Here is a 20,347-nt window from a genome sequence, read left to right on the forward strand (position 1 = left end):
TCTCTGGCTGGCTGGAGCGGCATCTAATAACCAAAACGCAAAATAAAACAAAATAAAAACAAAACAACAAACAGATATTATGATACAGACTTATAATTTGCACCGATGTTTTTTCGAAATTCTATAAAGTGAGCGCGAGAGCCCTCGGTGCGCCTGCGCGCTGCTGAAGTCAAAGTAAACTTTATTGTCATCTCTGCTACATACAGTCCAGTATATAGAGAGACGAGACGACGAGGCTCCAGCTACAGCAGTGCAAGTAAACAAACAATAAATATAAGAAGAGTAAGAAAATAAATATACACTTTAGGACTCGGGGTAAAGGATCAATAACAATTTAAAATTTATAATTTACAGTTTGATGATTTAAAGTCTCACACAACCCGTCGAAAGGGGAGGGGGACATGCTGCTTCCAAATAGATCACATTTCATTCATAATGTTGTAAATCCAAGCCCATTATGTATTCACGATCTGAATACTGGGTTGTGTGAAATCCCAGAAATAAACCTTAGACAAAGCGAATCTATGAACTAAGGTGTAGGTCTGTTAGGTTAATTGTGGTGATCCTCGGGTTGGGGGATTTGTGTTTGTACTGGAGTGCAAAATTCAAACCAATGGACGGTGGACAAGAAAAGTTCAAAGCCATCAGGTGCTCAGTTTAGAAAAAATAGAAAAGAAGAGGAGGAGAAACGAGCAACAGATGCAGGTAAGCAGATGTGTGATTGGATAATGGCAGGTCATCCTGAAACAATCAGACTAAACTCCAAACAATACATTATGTTACAGATTTTAATATTAATTAGTCATTGTTAATTGTTGATTTGTCCTTTTCTCATTGTGTGACGAATTATGATGACTGTTTGGTAGCTGTTTGCATATTGTCTCTCTCTCTCTCTCTCTCTTCATGTGTGTGTGTGTTTCTCTGGTGAAACAACAGTTTTATGTTAATGTACAATCCTTAATATGTTTTCTGTGTGTGTGTGTAAAGTTCCACAATACACGTGGAACTTTACACACACACACACACATTTGTTTTTTTTGTCTGTTTTTGTATCTTGCAAATAAACCTTTAAAATAAATAAAATTTTTATTATGTATTTATTTTTGGCCTACATCAGTAAGAAATGCCAAATTATATACACAAAGTTATAGGAATCACCACTCCCGTTATTCATGATGATTTCAATAACATCACATAATAACATGTAACATCCTGTAAGCACAGTCTGCCTGTGTCTTTTCTCTGGAAATGAACATTTTCAGCCAATATAGGTAATACATCAACATGGCTGCCATGGCTAAGTTAGGAATATTTATAATGTAATTTCCAAAACTTGCATATGATCTGCAATTTGTAGCAGATCTACTGACTGTCACAGTAGCTGGAGCAGTCTCAAATGGAGGTCAGTCCACTACTGCCACCTGTGGCCAAGTGCCATAGCCTACTGCTAGATGAACTCGTGACACATCTGCACCTGTTTCTATGAACACATTGAGTAGAGTCTGAGTGGCTGCACTTACACTGGTGCATTCAAATCTACCCTCAAACATATTGAAAGATGCAATGACAGCAATGTGGATTGTCAAGACTCAAACCAACCATTAAGCAAAGACAGCAGGGATCACTTGTTTCTGTTTATTATACAGCCAGATTTACTCGTGACACACATGTGCAGCTGGCTTTATCACCTATTCTGAATTTGTTTCAAGCACAATACATTTGTTACACATGTTAGGATATTGTGTTTGTTTTAAATGTTATATACCTATGTGGTATGTGACTTTTGTTGCCATGACGCCAGGTCTCTCTTGGAAATGAGATTTTTAATCTCAATGAGATTTTTTTTTTTACCTGGATAAATAAAGGACTAATTTGTAACTTTCAGTGTTTTCCGGTCTTCCAAAAGAAAAAAAAAACCTTCAACTACATGACATGCAATTGTGTATTTGTTTTCACCTTGTCATACACTTGAAGTTTTACAAATCACCACTTAATATCATTTCAGTCTCAGACAATCTAGTTTTTCTTACAGAGATTGAATGCACCTTCTGCGGATGGCGGTACCACACAGTGTGCGTGGACTTCCCCTGTACAGAAGGCAACTACAAATGCTGTGAATGCTAAATAAACAGAAACAAATGATCCCTGTTGTCTTTGCTTAATGATTGGTTTTAGTCTTGACTATCCACATTGCTGGCATTGCATCTTTCAATGCCAGCAATGCCAGGTATCAGTGCTCAAACCTTTTGTGTTTGTTTCCAATAAGTTGCCCACCTCGGGAAACAAAAATGTGTTCTTTTACTTGTCAGATGAACATATGAGACACTTTGACTCTTCAGTGCAGTGTGGAGCCTAACAAAGATCTGTTTTGCAAAGCACAAGGCTCGTGTGCAGAGTGAAGCGGAAAAAAAGTGCGAGAGAGAGGGGGTGAGAGAAAGAAAAAAAAAACATGGCTCACGATAAGGAGCCGGCTCGCGTCGTTCACGTCAAAGAACCGGCTCTAAGAGCCATTTCGTTCGCGACCGACACATCACTATTGTGGATAGAACCTGTTTTTAAGTGTGGTTGTCCTAGCTTTCACACTCCTGTATCGTCTGCCAGATGGTAGGAGTGTGAACAGTGTGTGCTGTGGGTGGGTGCTGTCCTTAATGATATAGTTTGCCCTGAGTGTTGTAAATGTCCTGTAGTGGTACTCCACAGATGAGTTGTGCCATTTTGATGACACGTTGGAGTGCCTTCCTGTCCTGAGTTCCCGTAGCACACTGTGATGGAGTTTGTCAGGATACTCTCCACTGTGCATCTGTAAAAGTTGCTGAGAAGTTTGGAGGTTAATCCAAATTTTCTCAGCTTCCCTAGGAAGAAGAGTCGTTGTTGAGACTTCTTGATGATCTGCCGTGTGTTATGGGTCCAGGTGAGATCCTCACTGATGTGGGTGCCAAGGAATTTGAATGTCTTCACCCTCTCCACCTGAGTCCTGTTGATGCATAGTGGGGCGTGCTGGTCTCTCCTCATTCTTGGGTCAATAATCATCTCCTTAGTCTTCTCAGCATTTAAGGAGAGATTATTTTCCAGGCACCAGCTGAGCCACCTCTTCCCTGTAGGCAGTCTCCTCTCCAGCAGTAATCAGCCTGACGATGGTTGTGTCATTTAATGATGGAGGTGTTGCTTTGGGAGGGGACACAGTCATAGGTGAACAGGTGTACAGGAGTGGACTGAGCACACAGCCTGGGGAGTCGCTGTGCTCACTATCTTTGTACCTCATGTCCTGGTACCAACTCTGACTGCCTGGAGTCTGCCTGTGAGGAAGCCCAGGACCCAGAGACAGAGGGGGATGTCAGTCCAAGAGTAGAGAGCTTTTTCACGGTGGGACGACGGTGTTGAATGCTGAGCTGTAGTCTATAAACAGCATTCGAACATACATGTCCTTGTTTCCGAGGTGTGAAAGGGCTGTGTGGATGGCTGCATTAACGGCGTCCTCGGTAGAGCGATTCCTCCGATATGCAAATTGCAGAGGGTCTAATCTGTCCGGGATGGCTTCTTTGATATGGGACATGACAATCCTCTCAAAACACTTCATTACAATTTGAAGTGAGTGCAATGGGGCGAAAGTCATTCAAACAGGTTATTTACGTGGGGAGGGGCACTATGGTGGTGGTCTTGAAGCATGTGGGCACAGCTGACTGGGTGAGGGACAAATTGAAAATGTCTCTGAAGAGCAAACACTCAAAGCATGGCCTGGGATGTTGTCAGGGGAAATCAGTGATGTGTTGGAGGCCCTGCCACATTCGTCGGGATTCGAGTTGTTGTAGTATCCCTCCAGCTTCAGTCTGTATGTAGGTCATATCTGGCCTTTTTGTAGCGCTCTGTGTCAGTGGAGTGTGCATGTAGCATGGAACGTACCTCACAGTTCAACCATGGTTTCTGATTTGGATATGTTTTGTAGCGCTTGGTGGGGACAATATTGTCAATGCATGTGGTGAGGTAGCTGGTGACCACTGGTGCATATTCCTTTAAATCCACAGAACAGTCCTCTCTCATGGCAGCAGTCTTAAACACACCGCAGTTTGTAGCACCAAAGCAGTTCTGAAGCACCGAATCAGTCTTTTCACTCCAAGCTTTAGTAATTTTACTTACTTGGGGGGCTCGTTTGAGGAGCTGCCTGTATGCCAGATAGAGGAACACAGAAATGTGGTCGGACTGTCCAAAATGCGGGCGAGGCACTGCCTTGTATGCGCCTCTTACATTGCTGTAGACCTGGTCTATGATGTTGTTGTTCCTTGTCGGAAAGCTCAAGTATTGATGGAACTTTGGGACCACAGTCCTGAGGGTGCAGTGATTAAAATCCCCGGCAGCAACAAACGCAGCAACTGGGTGAGCAGTCTCGTGTTTGCTGATGATGTCATGCAGTAGTCCTAGCGCTGTGGTCCAGTGTTGTTGATGTAAATGCATACACCGCCGCCTTTGTTTGTACCCGAGGCAGATGTGACGTACGGGACAAATCACGTTCCTTTTCACCTCAATATGGATGTATTGTAATTGGTCCAGCCCAGAGTCGATCATGACCACTCAATCCACCACCTTTCATTATTTATAACGTTAGAAACAAACAAACAAACAACATCAGCCTACCGGGCAAATGCCCCGTATGCCCGATGGCCAGTCCAGCTGTGCAAAGTATCCACAACTTTTGGACAGTAGTGCATACAGTTGGGTCAATGGTATGTTTTTCATAGTTCTGCCTGTGCGGACCACAATGGTGAATTGGAAATCACACTGTCAAGACGGGACAGAAGTGCACACTTTTAGACTCAAAGGGCTCAACAGAAGTTCTGTAACTGTTTATGAGTTACATTTTATACAGTCACCCATTATCACAAGCTCAAAAGTAACTGGAAAAACTAGTACAATTTTAAATGTAAGGAAAGGTTTTTGTAGTCTAGTCTAGAAAAATATCCCATTTCTTTGCCTTAAGAAAGTCTTTGGTTCGGTTTCCATTTTGCTTTGGGTCGCTATCCATGTAAAGCTCTGTCAGTTTTGTAGCATTTGACTGAATCAGAGGACATAGTTTTGTGTGTTTCATAATACATCCTGATACTTCTATCACACAATCAATAAGCACTACTGACTTCATCCCACTGTCAACCATACATACCTATGCCATTACACTGCCTCCATCATATTTGATACATGTGGTGTCCAATCAAGAGTTGTTTCTCTCCTCCTCCGTGTCTCTTTTCCCAGCTTAATCTGTCCAAACATTCTTTACCAGAACTGTTTACATGCTTCCTGGTAGTCTGATCTGGGATTCTCCTTCTAGAAAATAAACAGTAATTTCTCTCGATTGCAGATTTTGGCGACGATAAACATACCTCCTTTTACTTTACTAAGTACATCCACTTCTGTGGTCTTCTGGACCTGTTGGCAGTGAGTTCCTTTTTTAACAATGAGTTTGGCATTCTTGCAGTGTTTTTCTCTCTAACTGAGAAGCTGGAAAACAAAATAGATCTCATGGTGGTCTCCTTCATTTGGACTGAAATCTCTTTGGATCTCATATTGTCAGTCAACTGTCCAATTTGTTTTTGAGCCTCTAACGATGGAGAACTGTGCATAAAAATAGCTGTAATTCCTAAACAGTTAATGCTATTTTATTTAGAAAAGAAAAAAAAGTGGAAAGTACTCTGACAGTCAATAATATTAAGATGTTTGTCTTCAATTCAACATTTGTTTAATGGAAAGTATACAAAATACCAGACAAAGCTGTATATACATACTCAGATGATACCAACAAAACACCTGCATTTTGAAATTTCTGTGTACCCTTTATCAGTATAGAATATTTGAACACAGTCATTCCACTGACAGCATAGTAAGAACCATCCGAGGTCTGACGGGCTGCTCAGTCATCCTTTCATTCCATAACAGTCGAGTCCAGTTTATTGAGAAACCTCTGACATTTAGCCATGAGGACCTTAATCGCCTCTGTGACTAAGACGTCTGAAGGCAGGATCCCGGTGGATTCCACTGTAACTGTAAAAGAAAAAACATCCATGGGCTAAAATAGTGTAAAGACAGTGATGCACGTATTCAAAGTCTGTGCAAGTGTAGAAATTAGTGCTGTCAGCGTTAATCTTGTTAAAATGACGTTTACGCCATAACCGCATTAACGCGGCAAATCTCTGTTAGCAAGTTAGCGCGGATCACCGGCGCTAACGTGTTAACGAGCTAACCGTGCTAACGCTTTAATGCCGTGCAGCCCCATGGGGTCCTGAGTTATCGCATTCAAAAGATTTTCAGAAAACTCGACCTCTGACCCCTGGCTTTAAGTTTGAGGTCACTGAGATTTGAACTGGTCTGAGGGTTTTAGTAGATGCACCTATGGTATCAATTTCACAACTCTAGGTGAGTAATGCAATCACAAACTTAAGTGTCCACATCGCCCACCCAGTAGGGTGACTATAACAACCAATCAGCTTATTCTGGCCGAGGGGTAAACACCGAAAAGAACACTGACTAATAATCAGTACAGATATATTTTAGCATACAAGTGAATGCGCATCTGTCCAACACCAAGACTATTATCATTTATCATTTCAGGTATGGATTGACCCCTTGAATAAAGCAGCTGTGGTTTCACAGCATATAGACTTCAGATTCTTTGAATGCCGCGTATCTCTCTTAAACTGACTCTGTTACAGACTGTGTGGAATAAACAAAGAGACAGGGCACTGATTCATGATTTTAGGAGTGGCTAGGCCACTGTAAAAGGAATATTTGCATTTTTATCAGTGAGTTTGCATGGTGTCTTATAGCAGCTACACATGAACGTACAGATGAAATGGTCTCGCACTCGTCCAAGCTTCACCACATTCTTCAGGTCACTGTGTCGGAGGACTTCCTGGCTGCATTTATCCAGGCGACTGTTCACAACTTTGGCAACCTTTGTCCCTTAAATACACAAAAAATGTGATAACATTCGCAGCATCAGGTGACTGATTGCAGGTTAACACAATGTAACTTGTTGAATTTAAGTGAAGCCACTCTTACCATTAATATCTTCCAGGTCTATAACTCCTCGTGAGAAGCACTGTTTTAATCGCTCCGCCTTCTCTCCCTCCACCACCTCCAGGAGGGTGATCTCTGGGAGGAGGAGGTAACTGTGGCCACTGGGGAGAACTTGGCATGGTCTTTGCCTAAACACACAACAGAGAAGACACTTTATCATTAGGCAGCAGAAAATACTGTTTACAGACTATCCCGTTATTTGGACTGATAACATCCAAGTAGTATGTAAACTGCTGCATTCACTTCAGCACATCCTGAAAACATTCCATCCTTAGCTTGAGATGTTTTAGTAGTGCACCAGCCACATACCCAGGGTCATCTGTTAACACACATTTCATCTTGTAATTGAACTCCCTGCAGCCAGAACGTGATATTATGGAAAAAGTCAGCCACTCCTGTACGCCACCATTTGGTGCACACACCTATCTAAAGCCCTACAAACACACACGCACACACATCTCACTGAAAGTCTCAAAACACAATGGACACATATGGAATTATATAGTAAACAAAAAAGTGTGAAATAACTCAAAACATGTTTGATATTTTAGGTTCTTCAAAACAGTCACCCTTTGCTTGGATTACTGCTTGTCACGCATTCCCTGAAATGCTTCTCTTGTCCTGAAGGACACTTGTTGGTCCTTTGGCCTTCACTCTGCGGTCCATCTCATCCCAAACCATCTCCATTGAGTTTAGGTAATTTTGAATAAATCCCCAACAGTGTCACCAGCAAAGCACCCCCACACCCGCACACCCCCTCTCCTCCATGCTTCAGTAGTATGAGGGTCCACACAGATGTCCGTTGGCCAGGCCTTTTTTTGTGACTGTATGTACTCATCTGCTGAGAATTTACATTACAACCCAACAACTATGAATTCAAAGAAATATAACAGGAATTACTATTCAGGAATCTGGCCTCCAGCTGCTCGTGTCGATGTCCGCAGCAAAGTGTAATCCAGGCATTATAGCCGATTCAGTGTTGCCAATTAATGCATGCGCATACACATCTTTGGACTGTGGGAGGGAGCCAGCGTACCTTGAGAGAACCCACACACACAGGAAGAGCATGCAAACTGAGGACGGAAAGCCCCTGACCGACCAGTGGATTCAAACCCAGGAGTTTCAAACCTGGTTTAAGTACAGCTCTCGTGGGTCTGACGAGTCTTTGCTTGCTCTGGGATTCCTGCTGCACTTAATCTTCAGCTGCAGTTGAATTGTGTCTATTTCTGAACCCTCTTCCTCTGCAGACTCCTCCCCTCAAAAAACCAAAGCAGCATTTTAAACATGTTGCTTAACATGCTGCACATCATCACTGTTAAGTCAAGTGCAGGAGACACTGGAAATTTGCAGCTCATGAAATTATAAAAAGTGATTATTTAGTCTTTCATTCACAGCACAAACCTGCGGACAGATGACTGACTCCACATTCACGTGGAGTCACAGTTTTTTTCCCTACCAAGCACAGCTACAGGACGAGATGTGTTCTAAAGGTACTAATGCTCATAACGCATGAATGAACGAGGCAACTAGAACATGGCATAAGCAGGAAACAGGCATGACCTCTCCGTCATATCTGTTTCAGATGCTCAGTACAACTGAGGTCAGGCTCATTGTCAAGTTTCAGTTTCTGCAGCACCGCAGGAAAACTGTCTTTATTCTTAGACTTATGACTAAGCAAGATGTTATCTAAACCGGCACTTTGTCACATGACAAGAAGATGACACAGTGGGATAAAATGAGCATTGGTGTCAACTGCCTTATGGGTGAGTGGTTCAATATGATGCTTTACCAGTGTTTCTGTACTCAAACAGACGAGGGTCAGCTTTGATGGGGATGAGGCCTAATCTGTGGGCCAGGACTTCGTCTTGGACAATGGAGGTATTACTATAGATGAACACCTTTTCTGTAGCCATAGTAGGCACCAAAAAAAAAATTAAATAATAATTAGCAGCTTCCAAAATACATTTGCATAAAATGAATAAACTAAATGCCTAAATTCACAAAATGTACACGTTCTTCATCAACCAAAGTCCCTCACATACTGAAAGTTCAAGAACAGGTCTGAAACCGTAGTGACACAACAAAACAAGCTCACCTCTGCCAGTAAGATCCTTCTGAAGGCATTGGCAATGGCTGCATCAATCCCCACCATGTCGAACTCCATACTGTTTTCATCCAGATGCACGACATCGATTCTGAAGTTCTGCAAAGAAACAGGAGAGATCCATTTCTATTTAGAATCGCACGCATTTGTTAAAGGCACAAGCAAAGCACTGGTCTTTTATTTAGCACGTTAGTCACTCTAGTCTGTACACATCTTTGTCCAGATACACATTTAACACTTTTTACTGGTGGACAGACAAATGTAAGGAAAAGGCAGGTGACTAACATAACCTAAAGGTTCTGCTGGCGTCGAATCAGGCCAAGAATGATGCTTAGAATAATTATGACCATGTGGTGTGTTAAAAGCAGTACTTTGGTTAAATGCTTTAAGTTACTACTGAACGTCTGCACTTCAGTCGCATCTCGATTACTTGATTAAAAATGAAATGTGGTGGTATGGATAGGTGAAATTACAAATCTGTTGCTGTGCAAACATTTATACACATTTTGGACACTTATGGACCAAACTGGCCAGTAAGAAGAGCAGATCCCTGTAAAGACTCCAAATAAGCCGGATCAGCATCTCAATAAAGGCTTGTGCATCATTCCCAATAGCGCACAAAAGCCATGTGAGATTTACAGAAGAAAACTGATGACATTCGTCCTCCCAGCGTTTACAGGCCCACCGCAGTGACAACATTTTACCTTTTGAAATTTCTCCACGTTCCAAGTGTCGTCATATCCGGGGTAGTTTTCAGGGAAATCTGTAGTATGAACCTAAGAGCAACAGATAAATAATGGCTGAGAGTAATAAGAGACAACAACAGCACACAGGTCCACAAGTATGATCAGGTGTTGTGCCAAACTAGGTATCCCCGACAGAATTTGTTTCCCCTGCGTCGGGAGCACACGCTGGATTGTCCAAATCACGGACAAACAGTATCCCACATTGTTGATTTTTAGTTTACAAACACTTCTCATAATGACTAACTACTCCTGACATTTTTGAGATGTTAGATCTTTATACAACGAAATTATAGTGGGATACAAATAATATCAGGCTGATCCTGACTGTTTGTCCCCTATGTAAATCACGGACAAACAGTCTCCCACACTGCTGATTTTTAGTTCACAAACACTTCTTATTATGACGCATTACTCCTGAAACTTTGGAGGATTTAGCTCTTTATATAGTAAAGTTACAGGAGAATAAAAATAGTTATCAGCTAAAATGTTAATGGTTTGTTAAAATAATCCCATCCGATACCCCGTGAGCAATAAATACATAATTTTCTGTAGTAACCCTCAAACTGAATGGTAATGTAACAATACTAATTTTTCACTTTTTCACAAACTGAAAACATCAGTACTTCCTGCGTGCTCCCAGCACAGGGGAAACACATTCTGTCGGGGATACCTACTTTGGCACGACACCGGCAGGTGATACTACGAGTGAATAATCAACGCAGAAACACATTATACTTTCACCTCCATGTATGATTGTTGTATATTATAATAAGTGCTCATTAAGTAATATTAATGCAGTCCGTGTCAAACACGCGTATCAGTTAAAGCGTGTCAGTCAGAGCCTCACTACCCCACAGAGGACATGCTGTGCCTCTCCAAATCCACGATCACAGCCGCACTTACATTCGTCACACCAAATTCTCCCAATATTACTCGATTCCGAATTTCTTCCACGTTCTCCATGCTGGCTGCCATTTTGCCGAGTGGGCGGGGAGTCTTTGGCTCCGCCCGCACCCCCTTTATGGTACAGTAGTGGTTCTCTCCTCTCCATCAGCAGCTGTATGAATCAGGGGGTTTCTCTCTAATACGCACGCGGAGAAATTTGGCTCATATACGGTAGACAAGATCAAAATTGCAGCACCGGGTATTTTTCACAGTATGCTCATACTGCACGGTGTTCATGGACTTTGCGCCAGTTCACACTGAGTGATGAATAAAAACTGCAGTCATTCGTCAGTAGCACTCGGAGGCACTGTGTGGTTATCGGTTATCAATAATCAGTTCTTTGTGGTTGATATGGTGGTGATAGACGCAAAGGCCAACATCAAGCACTCAGCCTATGAAAAAGAACTCGGTGGGATAAACTGTGCATTGAGTAAAAGTCAGTCGTTTAAAAATGATGTAGTTTCAAGTCTTGATTTCCGCTTTAGCGCTTTAGTTTTTGGCGTCTCCCCCATCCTTATTTCATGATTTGGTTTGGTCCAGGTGCACGCGCTCCTAGCTGATGCTGAGCGCTGGAAGGGGGTGCTTGTTTTTGTTTATTTATTCAACATGTAATTTTAAAAATCACTTCATCTGACGACCTGCTGCCAGGCCAAACAGATCAAACCTCTGGCTCAGCTGTCCGGCTCTCCGTATACACTCCTGATACTGAAACAGCGCCACTGAAATCTGAAGAAGTAGGTGAGATTTTCTGTGTTAAAAATGTGTCAGATTAACACATTTTAGTTGCCTGTACCGTGTTAAATAATAATATATATACATTGTTTAATTATCATTAACAATATTAAAAAGTTAAATAAAATGGCTTGCACATGTCTCATCAACCTTACACAAAATCAAAAAAAACTATTTATCTCTGCAAAATATTGATCCATGTCTGCTCAGTGTTATATTTTTAGGGCCAGAGCCTTACACTATGGACCAGGGTTTTGACTTATCCAGGTAACATCAGGGTTAACCCTGGGTAAATTGCCATGGTAACCTGCTCTGGAAATTATTGCCCACTGACCAATCAATTCTCCAGAAAATAGTGTCACCATTCCATGTCTGACAGAGTATTAGGGGCACATTAAGTTAAAGACGGAATTTTGAGATTAAACTTAAAATACTATTTTGAGAAAAAAGTTGAAATGTGGAGACTGCAGTTGTCATTTTAAGCCAGGGGTGTCGAACTGCAGGCCTCGAGGGCCAGTGCCCTGCAGGTTTTAGATATCACCGTGGGTCAACACACCTGAATCAGATGATTAGTTCATTAACAGGCTTCTGGAGAAGTTCAAGAGGAGGTTGCTGAGGAGGTCATTTAGCCATTTAAATCAGCTGTGTTGGATCAAGGACACATCTAAAACCTGCAGGACACCGGCCCTCGAGGCCTTGAATTTGACTCCCCTGCTCTAGAAAATGCCATACATAGATGAGTTAGGGAAACAACTTCGTCATCTATTGTATTGGGTCTTGTGATACAACATACATCGTGTTTATTGCTTGAGGGTGTAAACCATCATTATCTTTGCGTCTGTCCAGTGCCAGGTATTTTAATTTTGCACACAGTCGTGTGTTCTTCCTTCTGACTAGATGCAGCTTTCTGCAATCTTTTCAAAGCTCTTACAAGGAAATTATTTCCTTCTAACTAAAAACAATTCTGAAGTATGATCGCAAACTCATGTACACAAAACGTTTTCTAGAAGGCTTTAATCTCCACATTTCAACTTTACTCTCAAAATATTATTTTGAAGTTAATCTAGAAATTTTGAATCTATTCTCATAATGATCAATAATATATATTTTTTCTTAATGTGGTCCTAATATTCCTTTGTATCCCTCGGACCTCTGTGCTCAAACAGCAGGAGGGCCTGAAGTTTAATATTACCATGTAATGTCTTTATGTTTCCCTAAAGAGCATCTGCAACAAATAATAAATAATGTAGATTTTTAATGCAATGCTTTCTCTGTTAGCAGCAAACATTGCAATATTTTTATTGTTCTATAACCTTTCATATCAGATCCTGAAACAGGACATCTGCTATGTACTTGCACAACTTCTATCAAATTTGCACTAAGTTTGAATTGTGTTTTTATATGTAATGTTTACTCTTCAACCATAAACAGCAGAGTCTGTAGATAAAGAAGTAAAAACTAAAACTGTTGGGAACAGGTTATATTTCGACTTTTGGTTTAAAATCGCCTGGGAGTGCGATGTGTGTTATAGATTCTCGGGGAGTTTTTTGTTAATCGGTCACATTTATAGTTCGCTTTGTAATCGGAAGGTTGCCGGTTCGAGCCCCGGCTTGGACAGTCTCGGTCGTTGTGTCCTTGGGCAACACACTTCACCCGTTGCCTACTGGTGGTGGTCAGAGGGCCCGGTGGCGCCAGTGTCCGGCAGCCTCGCCTCCGTCAGTGCGCCCCAGGGTGGCTGTGGCTACAATGTAGCTGCCATCACCAGTGTGTGAATGGGTGGATGACTGGTTGTGTAAAGCACTTTGGGGTCCTTAGGGACTAGTAAAGCGCTATACAAATAAAGACCATTTACCATTTTACTTTGATCTGTGACAAACTGACGTGATTTCCACATCTCCTTTATCAGGTTGTGGGACTGTATTTAAATTAATTAAAATCTTATTGTGTATTGTATCCTTTTTACAAAAGCGTTGCATTTTATTGGTATATGCTTTTGATCTTCACAATTTTTTTTATCACAGTTTGATAACATCTCTGAGAAGGTGGCACTCATAGGGATCATTTTCTGTAGAAGGGTCATATGATGTGAACTCGCAGGGGAAACGCTGGGTTAACTTGATGAGTTGATAACCTTCACTCACTATGTGTTTTACACACCACTGTGCAGTTAATCGTGAGTTATTATTATATTAAGATATGGGGAACTTCAGGCATTTTTCATTTTCATTCATGAAACACTCTTAATAAAAGGTAGAGATTCAGTTCAACAGCTAGAACTAGATTAGATGAAAACATTTTGACAATTTTAATGACCAATAAAAATGCAGCATTAAAGAGGTGAAACGTGTAAGTTTTAGCAGTTTCCCAGAGAACTGTCATGGAGTCTGTTAACTCCAAAAGAATGAATGTTATTTAGAAGTTGGTACTGTACTGTTTGTGCAAAACTGGCAGTGAAAATGTGAAGATTTATGTGTTGACTGAGCTAAACACCAATTTAATTAACAGTAATAGTGCACAGAAGCATATTCTGGACTATTGATGAATGATGTCTGCATCCACTGAGAGATAAATAGAATATGTCCCTGGGTAATATTTCACTAAGAAATGATGGAACAAAAATTTGTTGTTTTTTGTTTTATTTCTAACATTTTCTTTTTCATAGTGATCTTTAATCATTAACAGGCTTTCATAATCTTTACAATATTTGAATAAGGATCACTTTATGAAAAGTTTTTCCATTCAATTTGGTATAGAGGTTTGTCTTATAAGAATGCAGTATCATCCAGACATTTGAGGTTGACGCTATGAGCAGCCCTTGTGGCTACTAAGCACAGTGTTCAGGTCCTGTTCATCTGTCAGGTGCTCAGTTAATCAACAGCTGCAGAGCTGCAACTGCAGCAAGCCGGAGATTGGAGGTAGCCCATCATCCTTCTTTTTCTGTGACAGCCAGCATTCCTGACTTGCTGGGAGGGGTTGGGGTTTTGCTGTGAGAGCTTGGCCGCACGGTTTGCTGTCTCCTTGATCTGCAGCTCAAGGTGTTTCTGGATGGCGAGACCCAGCTCCTCAGGGTCCACGGAGGCCCCATAGACCTCCCATGTCATCTCTTCTCCATCCCACTTCACTTCCTTGACTGGGGACTTGCTTTTTTGTCTCTGTCGCTGTCAGTCTGGCTAGAAGACATCTTACTCTTGTTAGTTTCTGCCAGATAGAGCTGAGGGAACACATGAGAACCGGTGGTCTGATTTGTCTGCACCCCGATATCTCTCAGAACTTTTTGGGCTGTCATAGTTCCCATGTCACGTGTTGTGATTCTTTCTTGGCCAGTTGTCGTACTGCACCAGTCATCTTTACCTAAGTGTTTTTGGGAGCATTGTGGGCCAGTACCAGGTGGCAGTGAACTAATCCAGGAGCAGCTCAGATTGCAGCAATGCAGCAAATGTTTGGCATCTAAGCCAGTCTCACTAACAGAGGAGAAGAGGCGAGGCAGTGTAAGGTGGTTTCCTGCTGAGGAAGGTGGTACTGGAGGCTGGATACTGGAGCCTGCCAGACGTGGCAGCATCTGCGAGGGGGCTGGAATAGGCTGAGGATGGCAGTAGGCAGCAAATGTATCCTCAAAATTGGCATGGTGGATATAGGAGCTGCAACAGTGTGGCTTGTCACATTTAGTGGAAAGAGGGCCGCCTTCTCCTTGACACTGCGCTTTGATATCTGCGTCATCAGATGAGATACAGAGACCTCTCCTCTGAGGATGCTGTAAGCTACAGTGTCCACTGCAAATAGTGGTAACAGTGTTGCACTGATGTAGCTGCATGGGCTGCTTGCAAGCCATCATGGAGTGAGTCTCAGCCTCTTGGACGCTTGCATCTCTGCTGTGGTAAGCAATTTCAGTTTTCGCCAAAGGCAAAGTGTCTGAGTGACTCCTGTGAACAATCAGGGAGGCCAGCTTCACATTCTGCTCTGTTCTGATGGTCTCAGGATAATTAGTGTTTGTATTCACAACTATCTCATAATTGTCTGAAAGTGTTTCTGTCACAACTGGACGAAGTGGGTGATTTGAAGCCATGATGAGCGGGAAGTGTTCAGATGGGCTTTGTTGGTGTTTAGCAGTTTCTGTTGCAGTAGGAGTTGAATGACATTGGTCTTCACAGATTTCACTGGGGGATTTCTCCTGGCAGTTGTAACATGGTCGTTGAGGCAGTCCAGAGGGTGATGTTACTTGTGTAGGTGTCTCTGTGGTGTCAAAGACGGACTGGCTGGAAAAAATAGGCTGCAGTGGAATAGTTCCTCCCATTGGATGCAGCTCTGACATGGGACGCCCTGCCTCTGCCATGGAAGACCTTTAGGAAGAAATACAACATATTGTGTAGGTGACAGCACAGAAAACAGAATAATAAATGCATACTTTAATACTGCATTCATTATTTAATTTAATAAAAATACTAATACTTATTTGTTCACAATAGTGAATTGTGATGTATTTTCCAGCTGACAAGATGAATTTATTGTAATCATGTGCAAAAAAGAAGCACAGTCCACAAATGACTGTTTTTAAAATAGCTACGGTGCTACATGGTGCTGTAGTAACATAAATCATTACAAATTTTCAGTGTTTACCCAATTTTTAATAAACCACCATGGACTTGTACACTAGAAGGACAGTGCATATGTTGAACAAAGTTGAAGATGGAGCTGCAAACAGGAGGAAACGAGGAAGACCACAAAAAAGATCCATGGCTGTAGTGAAGGAGGAGATGCAAACGGTTGGTGTGCCAGAGAAGAATGGTAAGGATAGGGTGAAATGAAGGCAGATGACCTGCTGTGGTGACCGTTCTAAGGCTTGCACATGCTATGCTCATTGTGAGCAATCCTTTAACCTCTAACCTGCCACCAGCTAAAGGTTTTTCCAATGTTTCTTTAAACTACTGTAAATCTTGAACAGTTTGTGCAATCTTAAAAATTCCAATGGTTTCTGAAAGGAGCGACTCAGTGCTTTTCGCTGATATTAGAGTCATTAAGGTAATCACAAGCACAGCGTCACAGCAGCATCAGGAAGATGAAGGTCGAAAGAGAGTGCGAAGGAGTTATACAGAAAACTGACATTATGTTTGACATTTTGTTTTTGCTGTGTTTTTCATGTTTTGTGCCAAGTTTTTTGTATTTTTGTCATTTTAAATTTTACTTATCACCTGTCAGCAAACGTGCACTGCCCAGCCTTCTTCCAGCACCTGAAAAAGCAGGGATTTGAGGCTTGTAAAACAGTGCAGAGTGGGTTGATTATCCACTCAGGAAAATGTTGTATAAAAGTGAGCACCAGCGCTGTGCAGAGATGTTTTAGGGGCGGGTGCTCAAAGTTAAAAAGGAGCACACAGAACCAGGCTGAATAACAACAACCCACATTCATCAAGAATCTAATATGGAATCATATTGGTAACAGCACTTGGAAGCATAAGGCAACAGATTTTTTTTTTAATAAAACTGTGGGAAATAAACTAGACTCTGCCTGTGACTCACTCTTTGCCTCTCTTCCTCCTTCCATCTCCTCTGATCCATCACTCTCCACTTGCTGTCCATCTGACAACAACAACAAGGCACAATTTGCTATTGCATTGATCTATTACTTAATTATCCACCCTTAAAAACTCGTTTCACCTAATCCATGATAAAGTAATGACAGAAGAATGTTATAGAACCAAAGCACTGCAGTTGTGTTTAATATTGGTTTTATAGTTCAGTAATAATTTAAAATCTATACACAAACACACACACACACACACACACACGGACATACAGTGAGATTTTATACGTTCTCCAGAATACTGTATATACTATGGCCACAATAAAAACTGATCCAATATCTTTTCCTTATTATTTATTCCTAGTGATATAATAATAATAATAAAGTAATAAGAGCAAAAAAATTTAGTCATACATATAAAACTAGAAAGTGCATTTTCTGAAGAAACTGCAGTGTGAATGCTTGAATCTGAATGTATGCACTGAAATGAATTAATTGATGAATTTTAAGTTACAAATGTTGAATGAGATGAAAAATACAGAAATTTTCACCTGAAAACAAAAGTGCTGAACTGCTAAAAACTGACAACCACAGAGAAGAAGTTGGAAAATAGCTGAAAATGTTTTAATTGTAAATTAGAAAAACCTAAGAAATGAGAAAAGAACATTTAGAGTCAGAAAACATCTGAATGAATATTAAAAGTTCATATTCTTTGAATCACTGAATGACTAAAATGTGATCCCTCCACTTTGATCCACACAGTTTAAAAAGTTTACATCTCTGAGCTTTGAAAGACAAGTTGTTGGAAAGAGAAGAACGATGGCGACGTTTTGAGGGTAAAATGATGGCTGTAGAGCAAACACTGTGTACACAGCAGCAGTTGAAAGAGAAGTGTTTAAGATGAATCTTGGCACAGTGGCAGGCAGAGCTCGTTAAGCAGGCAGGTGTGAGCCTGGTTGCTATAGTGACTGCACCCAGTGGCTCCATACACACGGACACAGACATGCACCTCACTTTTGCTGCTTAAAATGAACAGAAAAATCAGGCCGAAACAAATCGTTCCCAAATGAAAAGTACAAGTCGTATTGACGAAATTCTTTCACCGTGAGCGACAGCAATGTCTAGTCTACTGAATTCTCAGTTTTCATGCCTGTGGAGTTTATTATATGGACGTGGTGACAGTGGAAAGACACCATGCTCTTCTGATTTTCAAACGAACCTTCTGAGCCATTTTAACATTAGAGTCTATGGAAGAGTTGGAGGGAGGAGGCTGTGCATTGGTGACATTTACAAAAGAACCATAACACCTAGTACAATAATAAACACATTGGATGAAAGAGGACAGCGATGGCTACGTTTTGAGGGTAAAATCATACCTGTAGAGCAAACGCTGCGGACACAGCAGAAGTTGAAAGAGAAGAGAATTTTAAGTTAAAAATGTTGAATGAGATGAAAAATACAGAAATTTTCACCTGAAAACAAAAGTGCTAAACTGCTAAAAGCTGACAACCACACAGAAGAAGTTGGAAAAAAGCTGAAAATGTTTAAATTGTAAATTAGAAAAAGCTAAGTAATGAGAAAAGAACATTTAGAGTCAGAAAACAACTGAATGATTATTAAAAGTTCATATTCTTTGAATCAAAGAATGACTAAAATCTGATCCCTCCGCTTGGATCCACACAGTTTAAAAAATTTAAAAATATGAGCTTTGAAAGACACTGTGTTGGAAAGAGAACAACGATAGTGACATTTTGAGGGTAAAATGATGGCTGTAGAGCAAACACTGTGGACACAGCAGCAGTCGAAAGAGAAGTGTTTAAGATGAATCTTGGCAGAGTGAAAGAGAGCTCCTTAAGCAGGCAGGTGTGAGCCTGGTTGCTATAGTGACTGCACCCAATGGCTCCATACACACGGACACAGACATGCACCTCACTTTTGCTGCTTAAAATGAACAGAAAAGTCAGGCCGAAACAAATCGTTCCCAAATGAAAAGTACAAGTCGTATTGACGAAATTCTTTCACCGTGAGCGACAGCAATGTCTAGTCTACTGAATTCTCAGTTTTCATGCCTGTGGAGTTTATTATATGGACGTGGTGACAGTGGAAAGACACCATGCTCTTCTGATTTTCAAACGAACCTTCTGAGCCATTTTAACATTAGAGTCTATGGAAGAGTTGGAGGGCGGAGGCTGTGCATTGGTGACATTTACAAAAGAACCATAACACCTAGTACAATAGTAAACACATTGGATGAAAGAGGACAGCGATGGCTACGTTTTGAGGGTAAAATCATACCTGTAGAGCAAACGCTGCGGACACAGCAGCAGTTTTAAAAAATATTTTAAGATTAATTTTTTTGCTCCTCTCACTCTAGCAGTTGAGCTGTCTCACTCTAGCCCCAACATTCCGTCCCATACACACCCATTACAAACTCTGAAACGGGTGAAAAAACATCATGAAACTTAAACTGGAACTGAAGAAAAAGTATAATAGATATTGAAAAGATAAATACAAGTTGAATAGTTGAATGTCTTGTCTTCGTTTTAAAGTTTGAATGGTGGCTCTATGTCAATGTATGTGGAAGTAGATACAGTTTAAAGAGGAGTAAGTTGAATGAGAATTTGAAGGGTCTCTCCATTGAAATACATGGGAAATTTTTGTTGAATAAAGTTGAATAAAATTAAAAATATAAATGTTAAAAATGAGAAAAATAGAAGCAGTCATGTCCAAAAGAAGAGGAATCTAATGGTGTTTGAATGGTTTTTCTAAGTTGAACGGTTTTGAAGGAGATGGATGCCAAAAAACGTACGGAATATGATATAATAACTAGAAAGTGCATTTTCTGAAGAAACTGCAGTGTGAATGCTTGAATCTGAATGTATGCACTGAAAAAAATTAATTGCTGAATTTTAAGTTACAAATGTTGAATGAGATGAAAAATACAGAAATTTGCACCTGAAAACAAAAGTGCTGAACTGCTAAAAACTGACAACGACAGAGAAGAAGTTGGAAAATAGCTGAAAATGTTTTAATTGTAAATTAGAAAAACCTAAGAAATGAGAAAAGAAAATTTAGAGTCAGAAAACATCTGAATGAATATTAAAAGTTCATATACTTTGAATCACTGAATGACTAAAATGTGATCCCTCCACTTGGATCCACACAGTTTAAAAAGTTGACATTTCTGAGCTTTCAAAGACATTGTGTTGGAAAGAGAACAACGATGGCGACGTTTTGAGGGTA

At 40.9% G+C, this 20,347-nt stretch overlaps 1 protein-coding gene and 1 pseudogene across 1 annotated transcript; both read right to left on the reverse strand.

The window, feature by feature from the left end:
* Positions 1–5,694: 5,694 nt before the first annotated feature.
* LOC146374428 (DNA-directed RNA polymerases I and III subunit RPAC1-like) lies at positions 5,695–11,196 on the reverse strand. The gene is made up of 6 exons (XM_084950182.1): positions 10,816–11,196; positions 9,871–9,942; positions 9,105–9,265; positions 7,045–7,190; positions 6,829–6,945; positions 5,695–6,027 (listed from the first exon to the last, which is right to left on the reverse strand). Exons 1-6 carry the CDS (start codon positions 10,885–10,887, stop codon positions 5,909–5,911), a joined length of 687 nt encoding a protein of 228 aa, XP_084806308.1. The 5' UTR covers positions 10,888–11,196; the 3' UTR covers positions 5,695–5,908.
* A 3,023-nt stretch (positions 11,197–14,219) lies between these two features.
* LOC146374429 (uncharacterized) lies at positions 14,220–15,962 on the reverse strand (annotated as a pseudogene).
* Between the last annotated feature and the right edge of the window lie 4,385 nt (positions 15,963–20,347).

This window comes from Perissodus microlepis, chromosome 14, assembly GCF_051167445.1.
Source record: "Perissodus microlepis isolate ML-2025 ecotype Zambia chromosome 14, ASM5116744v1, whole genome shotgun sequence".
Classification (NCBI taxonomy): Eukaryota; Metazoa; Chordata; class Actinopteri; order Cichliformes; family Cichlidae; genus Perissodus; species Perissodus microlepis.